The 17,488-nt window shown below is 42.1% G+C and overlaps 1 protein-coding gene across 1 annotated transcript in view; it reads left to right on the forward strand.

Annotated features, from left to right (window-relative positions):
• The window catches only part of BANK1 (B cell scaffold protein with ankyrin repeats 1), a 172,865-nt gene that overhangs the window by 53,123 nt on the left and 102,254 nt on the right, over window positions 1-17,488 (forward strand). Inside the window, exons 3-5 of the mRNA XM_081924246.1 lie at window positions 2,855-2,982; window positions 6,232-6,370; window positions 10,204-10,346. Of these exons, the coding sequence (XP_081780372.1) occupies window positions 2,855-2,982; window positions 6,232-6,370; window positions 10,204-10,346 (410 nt within the window). The remainder of the gene's footprint in view (window positions 1-2,854; window positions 2,983-6,231; window positions 6,371-10,203; window positions 10,347-17,488) is intronic.

Below are 17,488 nucleotides of genomic sequence, written 5' to 3' on the forward strand. Positions count from 1 at the left end.
AGCAATTATGTGGTCTGTTTGCTAGAAATGTCTCTGAAGGTGAGAAATTGCTTTATTGTTCATTTACATTTAGAAATGGTGGTAATGAGGGCCAGAGAAACAAGCATCTCCTCCAGTCCACGGTTATTTAGCTGCATGGCTGTGAAATGTTTAGCTCTGGTATTAAAATGCCACTTTGAAAAAGACCACTGGTTTTCAAAGAACTCTGTATAAAACAGAACCAGGATGGGGAACATGTGGCTCTCCAGATGTTCACAGAATCATCGAATGGTACAGCTGGAAGGGGATCACAAGGGTCATCTATTCCAACCCCATGCAATGCAGAAATCTTTTGCCCAATGTGGGGCTCAAACCTGTGACCCTAAGATTAAGGATCTTATGATCTACCAACTGAGCTCCCCATCATCATTGAGCATTGATTATACTGCCTGGGGCTATTAGCAACTGGTGTCCAACAACATATGGAGGACCACAGGCCCCCATCTCTGATAGAGAGGTAAAGAAACATGGTATTTGCAGTTCAGAAACTGGTGTCTATGGAACATCATAGACTGCTAAAACCAGACACCTACTCTCAACAAAGCCTTTGACTGTGTCGACCACAGCAAACTATGGCAAGTTCTTAAAGAAATGGGAGTTCCTGATCACCTCATCTGTTTCCTGAGAAATCTCTATGTGGGACAAGAAGCTACAATTAGAACTGGACATGGAACAACTGATTGGTTCAAAATTGGGAAAGGAGTACGACAAGGCTGTATATTGTCTCTCTGTTTATTTAACTTATATGCAGAATTCATCATGCGAAAGGCTGGGCTAGATGAATCCCAAGCCGGAATTAAGATCGCTGGAAGAAATATCAACAACCTCATATATGCAGATGACACAACCTTGATGGCAGAAAGTGAAGAGGAATTAAAGAACCTTTTAATGAGGGTGAAAGAGAAGAGTGCAAAATATGGTCTGAAGCTCAACATCAAAAAAAACTAAGATCATGGCCACTGGGCCCATCACTTCCTGGCAAATAGAAGGGGAAGAAATGGAGATAGTGATCAGACCTGAGTGCTCACTGGAAGGACAGATCCTGAAGCTAAGGCTCCAATACTTTGGTCACCTCATGAGAAGAGAAGACTCCCTGGAAAAGACCCTGATGTTGGGAAAGATGGAGGGCACAAGGAGAAGGAGACGACAGAGGACGAGATGGTTAGACAGTGTTCTCGAAGCTAAAAACATGAGTCTGACCAAACTGTGGGAGGCAGTGGAAGACAGGAGTGCCTGGCGTGCTCTGGTCCATGGGGTCACGAAGAGTTGGACACGACTAAACAACTAAACAACAACAACAAAACTCTCAACACCAATAATTTTAGGGTTGATGATTCTTTGTGCTGCTCCTTTTTATATTGCTTTGTGCTCTTTTCTATATCTTTATTGTTATTCTAGCATTTTAATTATGTTAGCCACTCTGGGATTGTTTTCTTTTTCATCTGAAGAGCAGAATATGCACCTCTTATGTAAACAAATATAACATTAACAACAACAATGAGAAATTGTTCTGCTGTGAAAATTTAAGAAGCACTCTTGACCTTGCCAAATAGCCAAGCTCATTTTTAATGCTTTGCAAGCAACTTTTTAAAAATGGTATAATTAGCATTGACTTTAATATTCTGAAATATTAAATCATTTTCCTAAAGTTTTCCTAACCGAGAGGGTTCTGGTACAGCGATGTACTTGCTATCTTTTGACTTGCAATGTGATTTTTTGGGTATGTTCTTATATTTTCTATTGTCACTGTTTTCGTTGCTATGTTATTGTTTTGCTATGTTGTTATGAAATTCTTTTTTGCGGTATTTGTTTTAAAAGCAGCCCTGTTTCTGTGTTGTCAGCCACTTTGAGCATGATTTTGTTTGTGTGCAAAAGTGTTATACAAATAAAATGAACGGATGAAAGAATGAATTTGGGAGACTTGACTCGTGGAAAACCCACCATCCCTCAAAGTAATTGGTTCCATTGTCAAACTGCTCCTGTAACTTAAGCCCATGAGGTGTAATCCTGCCCTCTCAGGTGGCAGAAAACAAGTGCTTGTTCTGTTCTAAGTGACAAATATTACAGATATTTGAAGAGGGCTCCAAGTGTGTCCAGTGGGCATATGAACACGGCCCACATCTATGGAATTCACCATTTCAAGCAGATTCCACAGCAGTGGCATGTGGTCAGTGGACTAGGGGGACTAGGCTGGTCCCCTAAATATTCCCAAGGCCCCATCTGCTCCTCACCTTCCTCTACATGCAAAAACCATCTTGTGGACTGTGAGACCCACTATTGGTCTTGTCTATTCAGTCCGCCGGAGCTTGTCTTCACAGGCCGGGGAAGTCCCTAACTCACCGAGGGTTTGAGACCCATTGGCTATCCTCACCTGGTTTAGTCAGTCAGTCAAAAGCTGTGGCCTCTGTCACATGCTGACAGCTTCTAGGAGCCACAGGTGAGAGTTGAGTGCAGGGTGGGGAGCAAAGGTAAACAAACTACCTCAGAAGGAGCACAAACTGCTGGTTTGCTTATAGTACATGGATTATGCTGGATTGTTACTGCTTTGTGGTGGCCTTTTAAGGTGAGTAATTAATTGGATGTTGTAAATCCTTAAAACTTATATTTGTATTGGTTGTGTTATCTTATTTGCTACTTTATAGGAAAAAAATCCCCTCATAAAGCAGGTTATACATTTATTAAGCCTTAAACTGCCCTTTCCCTTCTCCCAGCTAAACAATACCTAGTTCCTTCAACTGTTCCTTCCAAGATTTGTTTTCTTGCCGCCGTCCATCTTTGTTGCCCTCCTCTGAACTTAGTGTAATTTCTTTGGCAGATGAGGCCTTGTCTTTGGATTTAAAAAGGAGCTTAAAGCTAGAAAACCACCGTGTGGAAACTGAGGAGACCTCTGAAACATTAGAAAGCTCAGCAGTCTTACTGTTGCCAACAAGGATATCATGTGAGGTAAGACCTATCCATTTGTTGTTTTATTTTTATTTTTAAAAGAGGGATAAAAGCACCACTCTTCAAATGTTTCTATCCCAAGAGTGGCTCAACGTATAGCAGTGGTGGCTGGGGTTGATGGTTCTATGGAGGAAGATAGCAAGTGGGGGCTATCTGAGGGCAGATTGGTAGGACAATGCCCCATTTGCCATAATGGACTAGCCTCCATTGCTTCCATAGTACCCATTGGCAGTCCCATCTTCATCCTGTGGTGAAGTAGGCTGTCAACATTTTTATTTTTATTTTTTAAAATAATTTTTATTCATTTTCCAAACACATAATAAAAAACAAACAAAACACAAAACAAAAACATACAAAACATTTAAACATGTATAATTTCATAATCTTATTTTCGTGCACCTTCTTTCCCCTGACTTCCCCATACCTCCCTTTCGCTGCATCCTTATTTTACAATTCTTTAGCAACTCCTCTAGTCAATTATCTATTTGATTCCCTTTCATCAAAATTTTCTTTAATTTATTAGTTACAGCTGTAATTCTCTGCTTCTTACCCCTTGACATCTTAACACTCCTCAACTTTACAACAATTTTTAAGATATATTTTAAATTTCTTCCAATCCTCTTCCACTGTCTCTTTCCCCTGGTCACGGATTCTGCCGGTCATCTCTGCCAGTCCCATGAAGTCAATCACCTTTGTCTGCCACTCTTCCAGAGTAGGTAGTTCTTGCATCTTCCAATACTTTGCCAGAAGAATTCTTGCTGCTGTGGTGGCGTACATAAAAAAGGTCCTATCCTTCTTTGACACCAATTGGCCAACCATGCCCAGGAGAAAAGCCTCAGGTTTCTTAGGAAAAGTCCACTTAAGGACTTTCTTAATTTCATTATAGATCATTTCCCAAAAGGCTTTAATCCTCGGGCAGGTCCACCAAAGGTGGTAAAAGGTACCTTCAGTCTCATTACATTTCCAACATTTATTATTGGGCAAATGATAAATTTTTGCAAGCTTGACTGGGGTCATGTACCACCTATAAATCATTTTCATTATGTTTTCTTTTAAGGCATTACATGCCGTGAATTTAACACCAGTGGTCCATAACTGTTCCCAGTCAGCAAACATAATGTCATGACCGATATCTTGTGCCCATTTAATCATAGCTGATTTCACCGTTTCATCCTGTGTGTTCCATTTCAACAGCAAGTTATACATTCTTGACAAATTCTTAGTATTGGGTTCTAACAATTCTGTTTCTAATTTTGACCTCTCCTTCTGAAATCCTATTTTCCTGTCCTGCTTAAATGTCTCATTTATCTGATGGTAATGCAACCAATCTCGGACTTTGAACTTTAATTTCTCATAACTCTGAAGTTTAATCTTTTCACCGTCTTGTTCCAAAATTTCACAATATTTTGGCCATTTAGAGTCCATGTTAAGTTTTTTCACCTCCTTAGCTTCCATTGGTGACAACCACCTGGGAGTCTTGCTTTCCAACAAATCTTTATATCGAATCCAAACATTGTATAATGCTTTCCTAACAATGTGGTTTTTAAAACCTTTATACACCTTTGCCTTGTCGTACCATAAGTATGCATGCCAACCGAAGCTATTATCATACCCTTCCAGATCCAAAATGTCTGTGTTCTCAAGAAGTAGCCAGTGTTTCAACCAGCAGAAAGCTGCCGATTCATAATAGAGTCTTAAGTCCGGCAGGGCAAAGCCCCCTCTATCTTTTGCATCTGTTAAAATCTTAAATTTTATTCTGGGCTTTTTGCCCTGCCAGACAAATTTAGATATGTCTTTCTGCCACCTCTTGAAACAATCCATCTTGTCCAAAATCTGTAACGTCTGAAATAAAAATAACATTCTATGCAATACATTCATCTTAATAACAGCAATTCGGCCTAACAAGGAAAGTCTCAACCTTGACCATATTTCTAGATCTTTCTTTACTTCTGTCCAGCATTTTTCATAATTATCCTTAAATAAATTCACATTCTTAGATGTTAAGTTTACTCCCAGGTACTTCACTTTTTTCGTTATTTCCAAACCTGTTTCACTCTGAAATCTCTCTCTTTCCCCCATTGTTAAATTTTTTTCCAGCACTTTCGTTTTCTGTTTGTTCAATTTACCGTATTTTTCGCACCATAGGACGCACTTTTTCCCCTCCAAAAATGAAGGGGAAATGTGTGTGCGTCCTATGGTGCGAATGCAGGCTTTCGCTGAAGCCTGGAGAGTGAGAGGGGTCGGTGCGCACCAACCCCTCATGCTCTCCAGGCTTCGCACACCTCTCCGCAAGCAGCAGGAGCCCAGCGCTGGGCTCCCGCTGCTTGCGGAGAGGTGCCTGCATGCCGAAGCCTGGGCGCGCTGAGCTCAGCGCGTCCAGGCTTCGCGGACCTCTCCGCAAGCAGCGGGAGCGTTCCCGCTGCTTGCGGAGAGGTGCCTGCATGCCGAAGCCTGGGCGCGCTGAGCTCAGCGCGTCCAGGCTTCGCGGACCTCTCCGCAAGCAGCGGGAGCGTTCCCGCTGCTTGCGGAGAGGTGCCTGCATGCCGAAGCCTGGGCGCGCTGAGCTCAGCGCGTCCAGGCTTCGCGGACCTCTCCGCAAGCAGCGGGAACGCTCCCGCTGCTTGCGGAGAGCTGCCTGTTTGAGGGCTGGGGTCGGGGGAAGCTCTAGCTTCCCCCGCCCCAGCCCCGCACCTGGGGGGAAAATAATTTTTTCCCCTTTATTTCCCCCCCAAAAAACTGGGTGCGCCCTATGGTCCGGTGCGCCCTATGGTGCGAAAAATACGGTAAATCCTGCTACTTGACCAAATATCTCAATTAGTTCTAATACTCTTTTAGTACTAGTGTCTGGCTGTTGCAAGGTCAATACTAGGTCATCTGCAAATGCCCTTAGCTTGTAGTGTCTGACTCCGACCTGAATTCCTTTAACCAACTGGTCCCTTCTAATCATGTTTAACAAAACCTCCAGGACTGATATAAAAAGCAAAGGGGATATTGGGCATCCCTGTCGTGTACCTTTTTCTATGGGTATTTCTTCCGTTACCACATTGTTTACAATTAACTTTGCTTTTTGTTTAGAATATATTGCACCTATACCGTTTTCAAAACCTTATGTATCTAGACAAAACATGCCTCCTGGTAATGTTTCAAGCGACGTACATGAAAACCCACAATGAGAATTTGTCATTTCCATTGGTTTGGTTTTCATTTCCTGATGTGAAAGGCTAATTGGATGTAACTGTTACTTTGTAGAATCCTGGAGAAATTTTCGTTCTTTTGAGAGACGAAGTTCCTGATGACTCAGTGGTGATTGAATTTGTGACAGAGAACAAATGGATCAGGACTGAGCCACACTTTTGGAGTCAGAAGGTCAGGTATATGAAAGCTTTAGGTAAGAAATGGGGGCAGAGATATTTCATATCAAACAATAGTTCTTGTCTCCTTTCCAGTAGCTTACTGGAGGTAAAATTCTGACTCAAGAGACAAGTGAGTGAGTAGTGTTAGACGATGTACTAAGGAGGTAGTGCTCATGTCACCTCTGGTTACTGCTGTTTACTGGGAGGTGGAGGGGGTGGGGAGGCAGTGGTAAGGTTGGTGCAGTGCAAATGCACTGGCAGAGTTGATCACTATTTACCTCAGCAGGGACACAACCAACCTGAGATCAGGTGAGCACCACCTTCCAGTCCTTCTCTCTTCACCGGCCTTTTGACACAAAGTTTTACTTCCAACCAGAACACAGCATATATTTATCCATTTTGGTATTTGTATACTACCTTGCAAAGGTGTATAGCTGTTTCACATCATAAAGCAAATTAAAAGAATAAAACACAAATTTGTACCAATTTCAAAGCACCGCTTTGTGGTGATCCTGATCCATGAGTTTTGAATGCAGGGTGCTATTTTATTAATGCACAGACATAAAAACACAGGGCTTATGAGAAACTGGATTTATTGGGTTGTTTATATGTGATAAAATGGCAGGTGGCAGTCTTTTAAAATGTCATTGATTAGTCACAGACTGCTATTCTCAATCTATTCCCTCTATAAAATGTGGATGCACATATTCTCTTATTACTATATGAATCTTAGCAATATGTTCTCTTGCTTTACAGAAAGTCGCTTGGGTATCTCCCCACCACTTTCTGGTCTTTCGCCTGACAATTATTCATATTGAAATCTTCAACCATTTTTCTTCTTTTGCACCATTTGTACTTCTCTTCCCAAACAATGATAACCCTCCCCCTCAAAAGAGAAATTCAAAATGCTACCAGTGCTTGAACTTCAGCAGGGCCAGCCCTACTGTTAGACACCATGAGGCAGCCACCCCAGACAGCATGTCCCCTAAAACAGTCTGCTGCCCTCAAGTGCAGAGGAGAACATTGCCCTGTCACCAGTGTTGAAGAAACTAATCTGGTCAGTTTCTGTACAGGGAAGGATGTGTGGCATCATATTTCTCCTTCACCCCAGGCAGCAAAATGCTTTGGGCTGTCCTTGGATTTGAGATATGAAAGAACGCATTCATCCTCATGATCCACTCCACCCCAGTTTCTGTGCAACTGCTTTGCAGCTCATGAATCTTGAGTTCCTTGCATGTTTTAAAGCCTCTTGTACCTTGAACAGCTTATGTGCCAGGCAGAAAGTGAACAGATCAAGGCTTTTCTGGTTTGGAAAAGATATTTCTTTACCTGTTGCCATTCTCTCTCTAAGACATGTTATTCCTTGTGTGCGACCCCCAATTTATGCCATCCACAAAAGTGGGCTCTAATTTGCATATGGAGCAATACATATATAATTTTTATGCAATAATAATACCATGTCTTGGGAAGTCCTATTGGCATTGTTGATGATACCCTCCCAAACATTTGACAGAAGAAAATAGGTGGTACACTTCATCTATGTTAGGTGGCCAACTGCTAAAAGAAGCTCTTATTAGACACAATTAAAAGTACATCTTGTAGTCCAGCCAGGTGCTTCTGGGAAGTTTACAGTATAAAGGCAACAGTTCTCTCCTGCTGTTTGACCCTTGCATCTGGTTTGCAGAGGTCAATTATGCTTAAATGTAATAGTGAGTGACTCAGATGAATAAGATCTAATGGCAAGGGATCAAGGCATCTATTGGCATCCTTGCCCCCAGCCCCCTAATAATTAGTCTGGGATCTTTTAGGAGGAAGGGTGGGATATGGATTTAATAATAAATAAACAGTATCATGCTTTCTGTAGGAGATATTGATTGGCACTGTCTCTCCCGGCTTTCGGACTGGAATACTTGCAAGCCCTACCTGGAGATACCAGGAATTGAGATACCTTTTGCATGCATGTGCTCTACCACTGAGCTATAGGTTAGCCTGTGGCTATATACAATAAAATGATGTGCCTTGATGCTTTCCTCTCCCAAAATATTCAGGCAATCATGCATGCTGCCAAGGTTATGTGATTGACATTCCTGTAGTTGTTGTACCAAACAGATAAGTACAGCTAAAATATAAGCTATTAGATCCTTATCCAGTATATGAAACCACTAAAAAAAAGTTATACAGTGGTACCTCAGGTTACAGACGCTTCAGGTTACAGACTCCGCTAACCTAGAAATAGTACCTCAAGCTAAGAACTTTGCTTCTGGATGAGAACAGAAATCGTGCGGCGGCAGTGGGAGGCCCCATTAGCTAAAGTGGTGCTTCATGTTAAGAACAGTTTCAGGTTAAGAACGGACCTCCAGAATGAATTAAGTTCTTAACCCGAGGTACCACTGTATTGTACTAGGCTCCTTTTCTTTTTAAACATAGGATTTTATTTTGAAATAGAATTTTAAAAGATACAGGAAATGAAAACACAAACATTCATGTCACAATGCAGCAGAGATTAAAAGAATAAAGAAAAGAACTAGTTACAATCCTTCACCAACCCAGTCTTCCAGACATTTGAACTACAACTTCCATCAGCCCTGGCAAGCATAAGTTGAGTGGCTGGAGGGCTATAGTCCAAAACATCTGGAGTTTGTGAAGGCTGCCTTACTATGGCCACATTTGCACTATACATTTAAAGCAGCATGATACCACTTTAAAGTACCATGGCTTTCCACTTGGAATTCTGGGACCTGGAGTTTATTAAGGCTACTGAAAATTGTTCAGAGGCCCCTACAGTGGTACCTCAGGTTAAGTACTTAATTTGTTCTGGAGGTCAGTTCTTAACCTGAAAATGTTTTCAACCTGAATCACCACTTTAGCTAATGGGGTCTCCTGCTGCTGCCGCGCCGCCGCACGATTTCTGTTCTCATCCTGAAGCAAAGTTCTTAACCCAAGGTACTATTTCTGGGTTAGCGGAGTCTGTAACCTGAAGCATATGTAACCTGAGGTACCACTGTAGTCCCCTTTCAGACCTACAATTTCCAATCCCTCTTCACAGGAAACTCAGTATGGGGAATGGGGGACTTAGCACCATTGACAAGCTGCAGCACTCGGAATTCATTGGGTGAAGTAGTAGTAGCAATAGTAATATTTGTACCCCACCCATCTGACTGGGTTACCCTAGCCACTCTGGGCGACTTCCAGCATATACAAAAACATAATGAAACATTAAAAACTTCCCTTTACACTTTGAGTCACTGTGATTCATTTCATGTACTACGTGTAAAGGCAGCAAATAATAACACCGCAGTCGTCCCCAAACTTCCTCTGTTTCTGTGCTGCTCGCATTACCTGTGAGATGCTGTTGAGGCTCAACAGGTCTGGCAACCTCTCCCTGTAAACAGAGCGCAGCGTTCAGCTAACAAACCCCATCAGCAGAAGCCCAGCACAAGGACTTCTGCTTGTGCAACAGGGCTCCCCCCCCCATTTCCTTCCCCCAAGCCCCAACCCCATTGGCTCTGGGGGTTGGTCAGGAGACTCTCCAAAACAGTGCAAAGGGGGATCTTTCCATCTGGCAAGTTGGAATGCTTGGGCAGACAGAATGATTGGAGGAGTACAAAAGTAGTGTCATAGTGCTTTAAATGTATGGTGCGAACATGGCCTATATCTTGCTTGTGGGACAATGCACTGACCACATTGATACATGTAACAGTTAAATAGGTGAAGCCAGAGGGTATGATAATTTGTATGACCCAAATGTCTCCTGCCAGTGAATTGTATTCATTGTACTTGATGGGTGGAAAAGTGTTGGTGGTGATGATCCTTCTCTTTTTCTCTGTCCTCTTATTATCCTCTGTGCTTTTTATTTCTCTTTTATAAGATTTTCCTGCTGGCTTTGTAAACGTAAATGTCTACTGTGAGGGAGTCATTAAAGCTTCGACACAGATTGAATACTACACAGCCGTTGAGGAGATTGAAAGCATTCTTCAAAAAGTGGCTGATCCAATAGTCTTTGCTTGTCAGGTAAGGATGATTGCAGTGTTAAAAGTTAATAAAAGGAAGGTGGGAGGAGATGAGCCAATATGAGATAAGAGAATGTACATTGTGTTGTAAATGCCATACGTTGATCTAATAAGAATAATGAGAATGGATCAATAAGAAGCCACAGTGATGAAACTAGTTGATAACAGGCCTAGGCATAACATCTCGCCAACAAAAAATATATTGTTGTTGCTTAGCTGCTGTTTGTTGTTGTCTGTCCAATGCTATAAACATGCAGGATGCTTCCCAGATTTGAAACATTTGTTCCTCCTGACTCAACAGTGCTTATTTATAATAAGCAATTGGTTTAAGAACTGAAATCAATCACAACCTTGACATAACAGCAAGAATAAGGCTTATCCCTCTGAAAGTGTGTACGCAGGACCCACACTTCTTGTTTGTTTTATTTATTAAATTGCTATCTTTCCTTCCCTCTCCATTAACTCAGCACAACAATTGTTGGGTTCTCTTCACACACAACTTGCTGCCGCCACCACTGTATTTTTTTACAACAATTCTGTTTGACAGATTAGACTGAGGGCGGATGACTGTCTTGAGGTCACTCAGTGAGTTTCTAGACTGAGCAAGGATTTGACTCCCTATTCCAAGTCTAGAAGTCTTTCAGCTAGACCCCAATGGCTATCTATAGGGCAGCGGTGGTCAATGGAATCCCTGCCAGAGGTTTCTGGACTTTGACTCCTCCCTGACATTAACCATGCTGGATGGGGTAGGTAGAAATTGGAGTCCTGGGTGAGAGATGGGAGGAAAGTGAGTGCTGTGTGCCAGATTTGTATGATTCTCCATACTTTTCTTCATGCTATGGTCACTATATTGTGTGGTTAATGGGTATTTTGTCAGTTGGTTGCAACAGGAAAGTAAACTGGGTTCTGTCCCTGGGGGACAGCTTATTGGTTGAACCTGTCTCTCCAAGTGAGAAACAGGAGAGGAGGGAGTACATCTGAGTACATTGTTTACAAAGCATCAGCTAGTTGAGAGAGAGGGATGGCTTGACTGGAGCTTTTTTCTGTTGCTTGCCACAAATTTAATTGGTTTTCTTAACATATATTAAGTGTGATTGATTGGCATTTTGTGACTTTGCTATTTTACGTTATTTTTTTTAAAAAATGTGTTACTTGACCTTGTCTGCCTTGCCAGCTTCTTGGGGATTCCTATTGGTTTATTGGTTTGTTTTTGTTCTTATTTTTATTCTGTGTTTGTGTGTGTGTGGTTTTTTATATTATAATTTTATGTTGCGAACCACTCTGTGATCTACAGATGAAGGCGGTATACAGATTTAATAAATAAATGATGTTTTGACTGATTGGTTATCTTTATTGTACTTTTATTGTCTATTTATTTTGTATTAATATGTTCACTGCTTTAGGGAGCTCTGGACCAAACGGTTGGATATAAATAAGGCATTTAACAGCTTCTGGAGGGCAAGATGTTGACAGCCTCTGCTATACCCAATGTGCCCATCTATGTGGTGATCTTTGTTGTTGTTGTTGTTGCACCTGATAATCCAGAGTCCTGAAGCTAAGGCACAGATACCACCCAAGCTGTTGAAAAGGGCCAATTATTGAAGCTTAGAAATAAAGAGTCCCAAAGATCTTTGATATCCCTGTGATCAGTGGATCACAAGTGGCTCTCTGAATGGGGTGGAGCTGCTATGCTAGCTTCGCAGCAGATGGGTCACTGTTGCTTACTGGGAGGGAAAGAGGGTGGCTTAAGAAGGCAGTGCCGTCAGTGCAGTGCAAACACACTGGCAGAGCCAATGTGGTGCTCCTGCTGATGCATTTGCACTGCCCTGACTTCCCTGATGCCTCACCTCTCCCCCTACTGATAAGCAACTGGATGCTAACTTTCTTTCCCATACCAAGGCTGGCATTATCAGTGCTTCAAGTGGCACTGTGTGCAAAATTTGCTGAGTGCCCTTTGGAGAATGTAGAATGAGGTTGACATCATTATTGAATCACTGTGTAGTAGTTTTTCATGTCATGAAAGATCATGCTAAAGAGGAGTGGAGCATGATTTCCTTAAAATAAAATAGCAGTCTAACATCAGACTTCTGGAGAGCATCAGGGTTGCTCGGCTGCTTTCATAATGCTGACTCTGTCGTCTTTTTGCCCATAGTCCTACTGGAGAAAAGCCAACTTGTGTCTTGTGCAGGCAGCATTGTATTTTGTAGGCAGAGAAATACGGCCAGTATGAGCATACTGAATGGCACAGGAGGCTTTACCTGCAGTTCAAACTTAGGACTATGCTGCCCACACTGATCCTGCTAGTCCCAAATCTGCCATCTGAACTAGCAGGGATCAGCAGAGTCATACTTCAGTGCCTGCGTGGCTTATGGATGCCAAGCAGGCGGCATTTCTTTCTTCCACCAGCATTTACCTCGTGCACAGCTAATTCATCACTTTTCACCATCTTCCCATTATGCTCCGACCAACTTTGGAACATGCTTTGTTTTAATTTTTTTGCCGTGGATCAGATACATTTGGCATCTTAAAACGTTTCCTTTTTTTGCTGGCTCACTAAATCATCTACTGTTTCTGACCTTCTAAAAAAAATATGCTTAGCGTCATTAGACATATAATATTGTGACATGGTTTTCCAAATACATGTACACTTCAAGGACTCCGATGTGGAAAGATGGATAACAGTGTCATTCTTTTTTTTAAAATGCTCTGCTTGTCTAGTTGAGGAGAATCTGGGTGCATGGATTTGATGTGCTTGTTAGTTTTCTTGAAAATCTTTATGTCATTCTTAGTCAGTGCATAAGGAAATGTTCATACCAGCCTTATCCATCCTGGTGCCCTCCAGATGTTTTGAACTACAATTGCATTCATTTTTGAGTCAGCTGTGCTGGGTGGAATTGATGGGAATCACACTCTAAAATATCTGGGGGGAACCAGACTGGGGAAATCTGCCTTATACTAAAATGGTCTCAGCTGAAAGTTCATCCTTAGCAGGCAGTTCCAGTGTCACAGAATTCACATCTGAAATCTACGATTGATAGATTGGCCAAGTCCAACTAATTAATATATGTTTTCAGTGAAAAACATTCACTTGCAATGCATATATATGATGTGTACCAGGTCCTGACAGGATTGCACTGAAGGAGCAGGTCATAGTATGGGCGTGCTCCTAGATCCATTGTCATTACTAGAGGCCCAGGTAACCTATTACCAACTTAAGTTGCTGCGCCAACTAAGTCCATTCTTGCATAGGGGTAACCTTCCCACAGTGGTCCATATGTGGACAGCTACACAATAAGACTACTGTAATGTGCTGTGCATGGGAATGTAGTTTGCTGTTCAGTATCTGTTCATCTTTTGATCACTCGGTCTGTTGCAGTTTGTTAAATCATGTCCCTAAAAGAGGGCACGTGTTGCGGTGAGACCTGGAGACTACTACCTGTGTTGTGGGTGGGTAAGATTGGTCAGCCACAACACCCGATTGGTGTTGTGATGTTGGGTTCAATCTGGCCAATGGGGTGCAGTCTAAATGGATCGAGGGACCTATATACAAGGGACCTATATATACCCATGCACGTGACCCAGAGCTTCTCTTTCAGCTCGTGCATTTGGAACACCCACACACCTCTCCCTAATTTTAGGGCATTTTGTGATTGACCTTGCTATGCCATCATGTGTCATCTGTCATTGGGACATGGGCACAGCAGGAATTTCCCCACTTAGAATCATAGAATCATAGAATCATAGAGTTGGAAGAGACCACAAGGGCCATTGAGTCCAACCCCCTGCCAAGCAGGAAACACCATCAGAGCACTCCTGGCATATGGCTGTCAAGCCTCTGCTTAAAGACCTCCAAAGAAGGAGACTCCACCACACTCCTTGGCAGCAAATTCCACTGTCGAACAGCTCTTACTGTCAGGAAGTTCTTCCTAATGTTTAGGTGGAATCTTCTTTCTTGTAGTTTGGATCCATTGCTCCGTGTCCGCTTCTCTGGAGCAGCAGAAAACAACCTTTCTCCCTCCTCTATGTGACATCCTTTTATATATTTGAACATGGCTATCATATCACCCCTTAACCTCCTCTTCTCCAGGCTAAACATGCCCAGCTCGCTTAGCCGTTCCTCATAAGGCATCGTTTCCAGGCCTTTGACCATTTTGGTTGCCCTCCTCTGGACACATTCCAGTTTGTCAGTGTCCTTCTTGAACTGTGGTGCCCAGAACTGGACACAGTACTCCAGGTGAGGTCTGACCAGAGCAGAATACAGTGGCACTATTACTTCCCTTGATCTAGATGCTATACTCCCATTGATGCAGCCCAGAATTGCATTGGCTTTTTTAGCTGCCGCGTCACACTGTTGGCTCATGTCAAGTTTGTGGTCAACCAAGACTCCTAGATCCTTTTCACATGTACTGCTCTCAAGCCAGGTGTCACCCATCTTGTATATGTGCCTCTCATTTTTTTTGCCCAAGTGCAATACTTTACATTTCTCCCTGTTAAAATTCATCTTGTTTGTTTTGGCCCAGTTCTCTAATCTGTCAAGGTCGTTTTGAAGTGTGATCCTGTCCTCTGGGGTGTTAGCCACCCCTCCCACTTGGCTGGTTGGCGGTTGCCATTTGGGTTTCACCTGCCGCATAGCAAATCGTCACAACTTGTAAGGTTCCGGATAGGCACTGGTTCAGGTGATAGGGATGGGAGAATGGTCTCGCCATCCCTATGTGAAGGGTATTCTGTTAAAGGAATCCAGGGACTCATCTGGTTTGGTCAACCCCCAAGAGGGAGTTGTGCCCATGCCTGAGTCCAGGGGGACATCTGGGAGGTGAACATAGTCTGTTCCTGGCTTTTCGCCTACCCAGGTGTTCATCCTTGGCTGACCTATGCTGGTACCCTGCGTCAGCGCTGTCTGCAAGGGTGCAGGGAGCTAGTCGAACCAGAGCCTATGCAACCACTCACCTTCTGTAATCAATAAAGTTGTGGTCTAAATTCTGCCAAAAACAAAAACAAAAAGTTGAGTCAAGTGTGACTTTATTTAGGGGGGAGGTCTCTGGGTCTGAACACACAAATTTGTGTAATCTTGGCCTGGTATGGCAATTTGTGAAAATAACCTTGGTTTTGTTTCTCCTGACAGTGGCTTGACAGAATTGATATCATTATACTCCCCCCCCCCTTTACAGTACTGTTGTAAATCATCAAGTTGCTATCTGTTTCCAGGCAGATTTGCTATAAGCCTTGTTTAATTGGTATAGGAAACTAAGGTTTCAAGCCATTGTCTCTGTGTGAATGACCCAGATCTTAAGCAAAGCACCCCTGATTGGGCAGGGAGGGATCATTGAAACACAACAGCAAATGTAGTTAACAACCTCACCATCCCATCCTCTTCTTGCAAAACAATGAATGGTCATATGCAGTCAGCTTACTACATGTCTGCTTTTGTGTGCTATACTCATAAATTTTATTTGAAACAGTTGTGTTTTGTTTTTATCTAATTTTAGCAAATTGTATTGAATATTGTCGCATTTGTATTGTTTTAATGCAAACTGCTTGGGTTTTTTAAAAAATATATTAGGAGGTGCAAATTGTTTTATAAAGCAATAATTCAAATCACATGCAGCTGTTTGATCCAGCAAATGATTTGCCATCCAGATAGCTTATTCTACGCTTCAGGAGTGCAGCCATACCATATAATAGAGAATAAAGCTTCTGTAGTGCACAGGCTGCCTCTGCCAATGTCATGTAATGGGAAAAGAAAATCTATTGTAAGAGAGGAAAGGACCTGAAATATCATTTGTCCCACAGTGGCCAGTCTGCGTACACTTGACATGTCTATATCGTAATTGCAAAGCAAGAACAAAAATAATAGCTGTGTTTGTAATTCAGACAGTCTCATTTTCCTGTGACAAATCTGCCATGTCTACCGCCTAAGGCATTACGTTCATAACAAAAGGATTAATAAAAAATGATGCATTACATTATTAGCACTTGGTTAAGGGCAGTTGTAAATTCCTTTCAACCGCACATTTTTAAGGACACTATTATTCTGTTAAAAAGTACATTGCCATAAACTGAAAGCAAAATGGAACTTCCAGAGTTTACTCACCTCGTAAAATCGTTATTGCATTAATAATTTAAAACCCCAGAATTAAGGGACAGAAGATGAGCTTTCTTTGGATTTTAGAAAATGTTTAAAGCAGAAAATGTATTAGCCATTGATGTTGCCAAATATCCTGACAAGGTAGAAGGTAGCTTTTTATGCCCAATTTATAATAGCATAGTTTACAAGTCAAGCATCAATCCTTCCCAAGTATTTTCTCCAATTCGGACTGTGAACCATATGCCTGAGGGCTCATTGTACCTAGGATGCAGTTGTCAGATCCAAAAAGGCTGGGAGAGTTATTTCCTTGGCACTTGACATCCATTCTAGATAAAATCTTAGGCACCCTGGAAAATGACATTGCCCAGGGTCTCTGAGACACAGCTTTTGCACAGTTCAAGGCAGCAAACAGAGAACAATGCAGACCTTTCAGAGCCAATTCGTGTAATTAGAGTAATTTCCTTTCTTTAATGCAATAATTCTACGCTGACTTTTGGGTTAGATTCTTAAGGCATCAGATTAAAACAATAAAATATACGTAATCAAGCAATAAAACACCACCAAACAGCAACAGCATAATGGCAATAATAAAACCGCAGGAGCCAGTAAACTATTAAAAGCTGTTTTAAATGCCCTTGGAAAATACAACTTTGCCTGGCACCTAAATGCCACCCAACTCCATACCGTGCCAACATATAACGGGAAGGAGTTGTACAAATTGTGGCGCCACTACCAAGAAAGCCTCTCCCTGGTGATCACTCAATTCAAGGCAAAGGCATCCAGAGACAGGTCTCCAATGACAGCATCCAGGTGTACAGAGCTGAAAGTAATAATCGTGGAGATGTTGCAGTGGAGAGCGCTGATGTTTTCATCCCCAAAAAGGTTTTTTATTTGAGTTTCTACTGAAATGAGGCTGCATTTTAATGTTGTATTTTAATCTTGTTTTTAAGTTGTATTTTAATCAATTGTTTTATACCTGGTGTTAGCCACCCTGAGCCTGGTCTTGACTGGGGAGGGCAGGGTATAAATAAAAAAATTTATTATTATTATTATTAAAG

This window comes from Podarcis melisellensis (assembly GCF_964234715.1).
Source record: "Podarcis melisellensis genome assembly, chromosome: 9".
Classification (NCBI taxonomy): domain Eukaryota; kingdom Metazoa; phylum Chordata; class Lepidosauria; order Squamata; family Lacertidae; genus Podarcis; species Podarcis melisellensis.